This window comes from Macrobrachium nipponense, chromosome 19, assembly GCF_015104395.2.
Source record: "Macrobrachium nipponense isolate FS-2020 chromosome 19, ASM1510439v2, whole genome shotgun sequence".
NCBI classification, from domain to species: Eukaryota; Metazoa; Arthropoda; class Malacostraca; order Decapoda; family Palaemonidae; genus Macrobrachium; species Macrobrachium nipponense.
In genome coordinates this window covers 32,026,019-32,038,192 of record NC_061088.1, presented here as the reverse complement: position 1 = coordinate 32,038,192, position 12,174 = coordinate 32,026,019, and the positions used below count along the sequence as shown (strand labels likewise).

The following is a 12,174-nucleotide window of genomic DNA, read 5'->3' as shown; positions in this document are numbered from 1 at the left end:
CCTGGTCATAAACATGAACAGCCAAATGCTCTGATCTTGTGGCTAATAAGAAAATTCAGAGAAAACCTGTCCCTCTCATATGCAAATGGGAGACAGATTGGTAGTCGGCGACACTACTGACTTAGACAAAGATACAATAGTATTTCTTCACCACCCCTTGTTACAGGGGAAGATGTGGGATGCTGCGTGTTTAGACCAAAGCTCTTAAACAGAACACTATTGCATAACTCAACTGCACCAGGCCAGACCTAGCATGTAAACTGATTCCGATTGTCTCCAAAAAGGAAAGAAAGAGGCGGGGAGCTATTCATCTGCCTTTTTGTTCTAAGCCTTACATCATCTCATATAACTCAGACAAAATGCTTTTCTGTCCATATGGAGTCTGAGTAGCCATAGAACACACTGACCAGCTACCATAGGTCCTGAGACGGTGTGCAAGGATCTACAGGTGATTCCAGGAGATAGAAAGAGGTAAAGGTCCTACGATAGTGCCAGAATCCAGCCCTTAGTACCTTGACTTTATATGAGCTCTACCCACACTGAAAGGAAAGTAACTCCCTAACTGGACAACTTATATGCCTTCTAATCCTACTGGTAATAACACAGGTTCCAATCTCGGGGATTAAAACGTCAAGCCCTATTCAGATAGTATGAGAGTTTTCAACTGGTATACAGAAGCACCTAATAATAATTGTCACCAATGAGGTTTCTGAGGGACACTCGTACCTCTTTTCAGGGACTCGGGTTCTGAGTTAGCATAAAAAACTCAGGAATGAATGAGAATGATCAGCATTTCCACCATCTGAGTGCTGGACTTGAAAAGAAAGACTGCAAAACTCACCAATAAACTGTCAAAGCTAAGGCTAACAGAAAAATAGTTCTGTGTGAAGCCTCTTAGGGGCTTGAATGGTGCCTGTGAGAGACTGTAGAAAATGATTCATATTATATTCTGTAGACCTTGAATGGTGCCTGTGAGAGACTAGAAAATTATTTATATCCTATTCTGAAGACCTGAGATTGTTGGGTGTGGAAGACTGCTTGGAGGTCCTCAGAAGCAGGGTTAACTAAAAAAAAAAAAAAAAAAAAAAAAAAAAAAAAAAAAAAAGCCTTGCCTTCCATCAGCAATAACTGAAACATTACCCTATACTCATCAAAGGACACACCAGTGATGGCAAGGTCTGCCATGTGTGACATGGTAGGAGGCTACAGTGATACATTTCATGGCTACTAGATTTGCAGAAGATACAGATGCCCATTATGCATGGAGTCTCTACATAGTGAGATTATCTATCAATCTTTAAATTGATGAATTAACTTGACAGGGTGTAGCACTGCTGTTCTCAGGGGAACTGGTCTGGAGATCATATTGTTCATCCACATATTAACTTCTACAGCCAGCAGGGACCATGGTACCCAGAATGACATTCTTGGACAACTTTGGGGGTGAACCTGACATAATCTGATTTGCATGAACTACCATGGTTACTTCCATACATCATCATGCTTACAAATACTAAACCCAATGATCTCTTGAGAGAGCCTCTCCAACACAGCCTGCATGGACTGTGAAGGCATATAACCCTCCAGCCATAAAATCACCTGCAGACTGACAAAAACTTTCTACCATAGGGGAAACACAACCTTCCCTGACAACTGCTCTTGGGACCACTGTGTAAAATGCCCAGAATCCAAGCACAAATCCAAAAGGCAAGAAGTGACTGAAAGCAGTCAGAACTGTTGTCTTCATTTCTAGGTTCCCCACTGTCCAGCCTCCATTGGACCAATGGCAAGTCTAGGGAAAGAGCCATGAGTGCTGCTATGCACAAACCAGAAAGACTAGGATCTCTATCATCTACAGGTGTATGGCCATGCACATAAAAATCACCATGGTATATAGAAGGTTGACAGGGACCCAACCCTAGACTGAGAACATGTGTTCAGTCACACAGTCAAATGGACATCAACAACCAATACCAAAGAACATGGATCATAAAAAAAACTATGGGAAGTGCTGAATTTCCCCATCAGACCTCCAAAGAATGGCTAACATAGGAAGAGTCCAGGATTGTCCTTTTCTCCAAAGAAGCCTGGGAAAGTGAAGGATCACAAGTAAACTTGTGAACCTCTACATTAACCCTTCTGGAACCCATTCATGCAAATACATCAACCTTTCTGGAATCCATTCAAGCAAATATGTCTTAGGAATGTAATTTGCCCCTCTTTGAGGAGATCAGTGTTTGCTGCCCTTTTCCCTTTGTTTAATCCTCACGCTAAAGGATACATATGAGGTGTGTGCCTGAAGTAGTCCTAGAATACACAAGCAGGAGGAGCCACATTAGTTTTCCCCAGAAGATCAGTAACAGCAACAAATAAGTCAACTACAGTGACCTCATTAATAAGGCTTCATAGATTCAAATGGAAACCCCAGTTGCCAGCATTACTGTAGCAGGAGAAGAAAATATAAGTGCATAATTAGGTAGATACTGCACTGGTGAAGATTATTGGCTCAGCAAATTTTCCACCAAAAGTTGGAGAGTACATCTTGAGACTCCACCTTCCTCAGCATTGATCTTATGGACCAGGTAGCTTGAGGAGAACTGCCCTTATTGGCTTTCTCTCACTTGGTACTGTAATTCTTCCACTGTGAAGGAGTAACTGGCAGACTCCTTGCTTGGTAAGTTGCTATTACAGTACAAACTTCCCAACCACACACGGACAAAACAATGCTTGTCTAAATCCTAAATATACAGCAACATAAATCAACCACACCCACTATCTCATATAGCACATCTACACTTTCAATCACATTTTCTAAACACTAATTTAAACATGCAACCACCAATCAAGAGCAAATTGGAATCTAACAACAACACAAACATCCATGAAAAAGAATACACTGAACAGGAACTGTATAGAAGACATCTATACATGACTGCACAAAGAGTAAGAGTTTGTTCTGCAGAAAGAGTAAGAGTTTGTTGACAGTAGGCATTATTATGTCAGTCACCTACTTGTTACTAAATATGTAACTACCTTGTCACAAACCTTCAATGACTATTTCCAGCTGACATCAGAATGCTCCCATATAAAAGACAAAGGCTTGTATTGTTGGAACAAACTGACATCATTGCACTTTTTGAGAAAGCAGACATAAATTAATATGTGAATATGATTAAGCCCATCCTTATACTACTGCAAAACGGAGCAATATTCCAGGAAGTGATAAGGATAAGGTGATACTACAGCTATTTAGAAGTTTCATGCACCACTTCTAGATTTCTCATCAATTGTTCAAATGTATATGCATTTATCTTTTGTTTACTGATTCACGCATATACCATACTTATTTTTGTCACAATTAGTACTCTCCCCTTTCCTTTGTTTTCCTTTTTCATATATGGACATTTAATTTTTTGGAAGTGTACCCAAGTTGATAGATGAGCAGTTAAAATGTATAATATTCCAGATATTGCACTCAAATGTCCACCTTTAGAGGATCTAGTTCACTTTTCTCTTACAGCCACCATAGGGTGCTGCCACTTCCAGTGTGCCTTGTGGGGAACTAAAAGTCTGGCTCTCAGTGCGTTATTTTCTGTCTTTCATGTTCACTCCATTTCCTTTGGTCTTTTTCCACCTAACTGTCGAACATCTTTAACTTTAGCTTTCTTCATTTTTAACCTGAGACCAGATTTGTAACATGTGAATAAATTTACAATTGCTTTAATAGACTGCGCAGTATCATAAATTCTTATAAAATAATAGTCTTGTTTGAATAACCTAAAGAAAAAATGAGACAAGGTGGACAGAATTGTCCATATAAAATGTACTTAATATCAACCTTCCACAACTATAGTTGTTTTTACAATATAGTGTCTTGTTTTGTGTCAAACCTGGCAAGCCTGTAATTTTAATAGAACAGCACTCAACTTGCATAATTACTTTGGCTGTAAGTAACTAATGATCACATGCAAATTAATATATTTGAAAAACTTATGAACAATATAGTGTGTGTATATATATATATATATATATATATATATATATATATATATATATATATATATATATATATATATATATATATATATATATATATATATATATATATATATATATATATATATTAATAAAAACTGAATAAACAACAAACCATAACTAAATGCAGTATATTTTCCTGCACTTGAGAGATTTCTGATTGTGTCAAGGTGTTGCATAAGAGTGTCCTTTAGCATTCCCATCTTTTTCAATAAACTGTTTAAATATACGTACAAGTAAATTTGACTTATCCCAGCTGATATAAAATGTACATAACATTAATATAAACCCAATTTTTAAATTTTACATGGAGATAAATATCTTGAACCAGACCAAAATAACAAAGTAGTAATTCACAAGCATATATGAAATGCTATATACTTTCGTCTCAATTATATTAAGAAGGACAATTTCATTTAAAAGAGGTAGGCCTACTGACTCGTTAGTAGCTAGACAAGTGTCTTTTTGCCATTTTCCTCACTGTTTTCATCAAGCCTAACCTCTCCCACCAGCAAATGCCTGATATCAAATTTATGTTTGCATCTTTTTTTGATGAATTCCCACGGAATACATTTGGATGTTAATCTTAAAAAATAGGCATAAAAGTAAACTAAGAATACTAAAGGATGCTTGAAATAATCATACACTAAAATGGGATGCTGGCAATAATCATAAACTAAAAAAAGGTTACAAGCAATAATCATAAAATTTAAGGTAAAAGGTATATCAAAATAAATGAGTTATGAATGAAAAATGGCTAAAAAATAAAAGGGATAGTTAAACGTTTTATATCTAATTCACTCTGATGACACAGATTTCTCCGTTAACTATGATATAATAGACTTACCTTGCATATAAAATAATGTCCTTATAATGAAGTGTTTTCTAATTACAACTTTCATACTAAGACTTGTAAAACTAAAAGTGAATGACCTTCCAGTTTCACGAAGGAAATGCATACAAGAACATCATGATCATAAAAGATACTGTGTCACTTGAATTTCTTTCATTTTCTAAGCTTATATTTAACTCTTCCACAAAACCAGACATTAAACATCAATACATATTGGTGTCATCATAAACTCTCTGCAATTAGCCCTTTACGATGAAAGGGTATTCACTGATCTTAACAATAACCAGTTTCTGGAAAGGGGAAAGATGCAATATTCCAAGAATTGCAATCCGGTCATTTTAGTCTAATGAAAATTAACATCTCCAAAGAGAATAGCAGTCATTTAATTATGGCTCCAATCCAACCATAATACTTTACAAATCATAGATTGTAACGGCACTAAAAAAAAAAAAAAAAAAAAAGGAGGGGGGGGGGGGGGGAACAAGACTGGTCATAATATTTACAGTATTAGTTCATGTTATCTTAAGATAACAGGAATACATACACAACAAAATTTCAAGGATTGTGACATTATAGCCTTATGTACAAATTGAAAAGGAAACAAGATACAACACAAGCTTCATCCATAATGTAACAAGAACAGAACTCCTTCCCTAATTGGACTGCATCACACTAGTTTCTTGTAGGATATCCATTAAAATTATTACCTTGCTGAAGATGAAACCTTGAAACTGATGACTTACCATAACCATGAACCCAAATAATCACACAAACACAAAGACTGATTAAAAGATCACTCAATCTACCTAAGTACAGACTCCTTGTTATAACTTCTTAAATCTGTCTCATTATGACCAATTACCTGAATAACTGAAGATTTAGCACTACATTAACCTGGGACTTCCTTTGTTATAACTACAATTTCATGCAAAAATTTAAAACACAGCCAGATGGCATATAACAATATTAATTACTGTATCTAGAAAAATTAAAACAAAACTAAAATTCACTTACATTAACAATACGGTAATTTTAAAGGCAAATGTAGTACATAGTAATTTCAACTGGACAAAAACTACATTATTTTCAAAACTTTAGGCCTAACTAAACATACAAAACACCTTTTAACGATTGCTTAAGCATTTACCTCTTTTTCGTGTTTCCTTACCAGTCCTGATAAACTAATCAGAGTAGTACTGAAATAGTTTCATTCTAATTATTTAGAATTTATATTATTTAGAATTTATGAGTGAGAACCTTTCTTCATCTAACTCTGTCTATACTCAAGTACATCTCTAATGCCAATGCAAACTCACAATGCACGTTCATGCACAATACGGTTGGTTTTTAATGTTGTCGAGCAATTAAAACAAAAACATAACGAAAAATTAAAAAGAAACAAATTTTACATTTACTTAATATTTTACACCATCACAGAGAACACACGGTTAAGTTTCTTCCCTCATGGGGCAAACTGATACACTAACCCTGCCATAAGCCTGCTGGTATTTCACCAAGATCTGCTGGCGTTCGTGGCATGTCCTGTGGGACAGAACATTGATGATAGCAGCCTCGTCAGTTCCCAGGCCCTTCATGGCCTTCCTCAGGACAGCAGCATCACTGCTGGGATCGAAGTGAGCCTGGGGCTTCACCGTTGGCATCTCCTGCAAAGTTAATGAACCAATGAATGGTTTTGTCTCTTCAGAGTAATCGCATTATTTGGGGAAAAACTCAACAAGTTTAGTTTTTGTTTAGTTTTTGTTCTGGCTTCTTTATATTCATTCACATGCCTGGAGAAAAAATACTGTCTAACTTTTAGGCACTTTGCTCTTCTACTGTTTGCTTAATTAGGGGACACACACACACACACACACACACACACACACACACACACACACACACACAATATACAGGCAGTCGCCGGGTTACAACGGGGGTTCCATTCTTGAGACGCGTCGTAATCCGAAAATCATTGTAAGACGGAACATCGTCAAAAATCGTAAGAAAACCTTACTTTTAATGCTTTGGATGCATTCAAAACTATGCAAACTGCATTCTTATTGCATTTTTCATCAAATAACCTTTAAATATTGATTATTTTGCATTGGTGTCACATTTCTTCTGCCAGATCAGCATTGTAGGCATCGTAACCCTGGAAATAATTTCTGATGCATATAATTGAAAAGTGCCTTAACCTCGGAACGTCGTAAGCCAAACACGTTGTAACCCAGGGACTGCCTATATAAACATTCATTCTTAAATCCATGGTAGAAAGGTGAGTGAAAACTGGGGACTTAGTTCAATATTTATCACAACATTTGGACTTATATACTAATCTAGAATTGCCTACAAATGTCATTATTAATTTGGTATCCCTGTGTATAAAAAATTGTAAATGCACTTTAAATGATAATTTTTATGAACAAATATTTGGTAAGGCTATGGGTAATCCTCTTTTGCCGCTCTTCTCTAATATTTACATGGAACATTTTTAATCTTGACTTATTCCAAGAAATTTATTTTCTATTGTGTTTTGGGTTAGATATGTTGACGATTGCTTTTGTACTGTAAAAGAAAATGTAAATATTCCTGATCTGCATAAAATTAATAATCTTGAACCATCCTTACAATTCACAGTAGAATATGAAGAAAATAACTGTATACCATATTAAGATGTCTTATCTATTACAAATAACAACTGCTTTTATTTTTAAGTATATAGGAAACCTACGATTAACATGTCATATATTCATTTTTACTCTAACCATGCTAACAAATCAATATGTCATCATTTTCCACTATGTATCTCAGAGCTCTTAGAATTTGGAGTCCTTTATTTTTAGATGATGATTTTAAAATTACTCATAAAATAGGAGATTCATTAGTTTATCATTCCATATTTCTTTGGAACTTTGGGAAGAAAAAAAAAAAAAAAAAAAAAAAAGACATTTTACAAACAAACCAGTAATAAGGAATTCAAGGATATTCTCTGTGTACCATTTCATCCTCATTTCATACCTGTTGTACCAATTTTAAAAACTATCGATATTAACTTAGCATCTTTTATAACAACATTTTGAGAAATAAACTAATTAAAAATAGCCGTCCAATTCAAACGATATTGTATACGGTATTTCTTGCAAAAAACAAGATTTATGTAGGTCACACTTCAAAAGGTATTAAAACGTGATGCTAACAGCACAAATATGCCTTTTCAAGAGGTTTAACAGATAATGGTATTGTGGATCATTGGCTTAAGACAGGCCATGCTATTAACAGGAATAACGCATCAATAATCCACATGGTCAATGACCCAAGGAAAAGGAATCTGTTAGAGTCATTTTCATTGAAGCTACATCAACGAGAAATATAAATCTCCTCTCTGGATTAGCTCTTGATCCTCTTTCCATGTCTTTTTTCCTCAAAGAACATTCTGCCAAGATTAACAAACTGTAACTCTGCCCTCCCTTTGCATAAATGTCTCTCAATCTCTTTTGATTCAGTGTGAACTTGAGAATGTAGAAATAATCTATGAGAGTACTTGTTCAAAGACCCCAGTTTTTTTCACTTCTCTTCTACCGTGGATTTAAGGATATTCCAAGCACATGTTCCTTTGTGCTACATCGATATGTGTATATATAGATACAGATATAGATATACATATACATACATATATATATATATATATATATATATATATATATATATATATATATAGATAGTATAGATAGATATAGATAGATATATAGATATATATATATATATAGATATATATATATATATATATATATCATATATATAGATATATATATAATATATATATATATATATCTCTATACTATATATATATATATATATAATATATTATATTTATATATATATATTAATATATATATATGATATATATATATATATATAGATATATATATATATATATATCTGATATATATATATATATATACTATATATATATATATCTATATATAATTATAATATATATATATGTATTATATACGCGTGCACGCACACACACATATATATATAACATAAGCTAGTTACAACTCAAAGAGATATGGAAAGAATAATGATGGGAATAATACTAAGAGACAGAAAAAGAACAACATGGATTCGAGAGCAAACTAAAGTAGAGGATATTCTAACAAGTAAGAAAAAGAAACGGGCGTGGGCAGGACATACAATGAGAATGTCAGAAAATAGACGGACAAAAAGAATAACAGAATGGGTCCCCAGAGATTGGAAACGAAGCAGGGGAAGGAAGAGAAGACGGATTGACGAGCTAAGAAAATTTGCGGGTGTAGAATGACATAGAAAGACTATAAACAGACGAGAGTGGAAGGACGTCTCAGGCCTTTGTCCTGCAGTGGACTAGCAACTGATGATGATGGTGAGATATATATATATATATATATATATATTATTATATATATATATATCATATATATTATATATATATATATATAATATATATAATATATATCATATATATATATATATATATATATATATATATATATCATATATATATATATATATTATATTAATATACATACATACTACATAACTCAATAGCAGGCGCACTGAGAAAACGTGACAGTTTACCGGGACATTTGGGAGTTCGGTTCAGGAGTGGAGCATGAGTAGCTCGGGCACTCGGATAGTACTATGGCAACTCGCCAAGGCATCAGTGGGTGGCTCTGAGCGTGTGTAATAAGAGATCTGTCCTAGGATTTGTCTGACGAAAATTGGTAATACTGTATAATTCAATTAATAATGACCTCGATATTGAAAGTTTGTCTGTCTGTAAGAGAGAGTTAGAGCCCCCTGTATTTCGTGGGAATTCGTTTGGTAGATATTCTTCTCTCAAAGAGAATAGAGAACAATTATCCACTATGAAGGACTGGGTTATAATCATCTTATTGCTTAATTACGTACTTCGTTGTCTCTTCCGGGGGGGGAAGCTTCTACAGCCCAGGGACCTTGCTACACAGATACGTGAGAGTTGCCTAGCTGTAGATTCATGCACGCATTTTCAACATACTATAGAAAGTTTGGCTTTGCCTAAACAAAACGACTAAAATGGTCTTTAAGACAATTAAGTACTTCTGATATAAAATTATTTCAATGCCAGGAAAAGTTTCAGATAAAACTAGGACTGTGAATTCATCTATTATTATACATTTTTTATCATGATTTTACAATGAAAAATAGCATCATAAATATATAATGAAAGTGCAAGAACGATATTTTGATTCGGTAGCTTTAATTTCATGTTTTCGTTGTAAATTGACGTTTCCATGTTTCTAAAACTTAACGGTCCATGCAACAACAGTCTGTACGAAGTATTAGACTTATCAGGAAAATCTGTTGTTACGTCCTGCCCATCTATCTATCTATACGTACAACCGTCAAAGCGTCGATAACGCCAGCAACTGCAACTAAAAAGATTAACTCATTTCGTGACAGCAACAGAGCGCATGCCTTTTTGCAAGGTCTATGTGGACCTTGCTTTTTGAGCGTTATGAATAACGTATAGCAATAATATAACTGCTTCATGAATCTCTCTCTCTCTCTCTTACTGATGTCTAAGCAATTCATATACGTATGTCATCCTAGACGAGGAAGAAATACTTCTCGTTATTTCAACTCACTAAGACCAGGATGTTATATTGATTCCTATCATATTTAAAAATTATTTTGATTATCAATAATTCATATCTACTGATATGTCAATAAAAAAAAATCCAGAAAATTTTTCCTCCATTCCTCTGAACCAAAAGCAGCTTTTACACTTTCACACCTAACGCTACACAACTTTTAACAAAATCAAAACCATCTTTTCTCTAATTCTTCACAATGAATTTATTCTTGAATATCTACCACATCTTTCTTCCCAAAGAAAAAGGAGAAGCGATATGCCATTCCAACGGCTGCCATACTGGCTTGCACCGCCTCCCAATCTCATAAAAGGGGCGAGCTACGGTCCTTGCTGGATCTTCCTTCTCGCAAAGGTGCGGGAGTGAGAACCCATTACGGTAATCAACTGCTGACATTTAGGTCCTATTTGGCCACGGCTGCTGGCCAACCCCTTTCCCCACATTCCTAACGTGAAAGAGCAAATGCTCTTTCGTAAGTACAGTAGGCTGAAGGTCACCTTACTTGCAACTAAACTACCCTGAAGTAAATGATTAAATGGAATACATAAAAAGTTTGTACTTATAGCTGACAAACCGTTTTAACTCCAAACAAAGAAAAGAAAATCACGACGCGACGAGTATATGCAGATTTAACGCAAATAATACTGTTCCTTCACTTTGTTACTGATTTTTGAAGTTTTCAAAGAAATTAATGTGTATGAGAAAGCTAGTGGTGCACTTTCAAGTAAAAGCAAATGTAGTATAAGTGGAGTTGGAAAATGACACAGTAAAAAAGATCGGCCTATTAATTGGCTAAACACAGAAAGCAATCTTAATCCTGGGTATTTACTACCGTGATAACGTAAAGAGAACAATAGGAATAAATTGGAATAGTTTTACACAATTTAAAGAAATCTATAAATATGCTTTCGAACAGATGCCTTACCATATTTATGGCCCATCCGCAGAACAACTTTGTAGATGCCCAAAAGTGAAGGGGGATTAAGTATTACAGGTGTTTTTCTAAAAACGGCCGCATTTTTAAAAGCCTCAAGTTTTAAAGAATCACTCGAAGACCATAAAATATTTATTACTGTAGTTTAAGATTAAGTTATTTAGTATAAACAAAAGGTTATGGTGAGTTATCATATGCATCTTCCTTTTAGTATTCTGGTGTGATAAAAAACGTAAAGAAAATACATAACCACAAAACATTCCCCAACATGAAAGGCAAAAACGTATACGAGACGATATTTGCAAAGTCACAACCCTTGGTAGAAGCCAACTACCCGTTGCTAAAGTGGAGTGATACATGGGTGAATGTTAACAATCCAATTATTGGCTTGAGGGAAAGAGAGGTTATGTTTAAGTACTCGCACGAAAGGTTACCTACTAATGAAAGACTACGGTGTTTGCGCATGGCAACACTGCGTCCCTGGCTTTATATAATATCCTATTTCGAATATTAACGGTGTAATTCGCATACAGTAAATTATTAATACACCTTTCAGTTGCAAATGTACACCCAGATATCCTTTTATTTACCTATAATTTAGACGTAATGTAACCATTTAAGCACGGGACGCAGTGTTACCATGCGCGACCACCACAGGCGGAGGGACAGATGAAAAA

The 12,174-nt window shown here is 34.7% G+C and overlaps 1 protein-coding gene across 13 annotated transcripts in view; it reads right to left on the bottom strand.

The window, feature by feature from the left end:
• Positions 1-12,174, bottom strand: part of LOC135215652 (annexin A4-like) — a 250,951-nt gene that overhangs the window by 38,264 nt on the left and 200,513 nt on the right. For all 13 annotated transcript variants that reach the window (XM_064250626.1, XM_064250611.1, XM_064250649.1 and 10 more), the window contains exon 4: positions 6,376-6,552. In XM_064250626.1, coding sequence (XP_064106696.1) covers positions 6,376-6,552 — 177 coding nt within the window. The remainder of the gene's footprint in view (positions 1-6,375; positions 6,553-12,174) is intronic.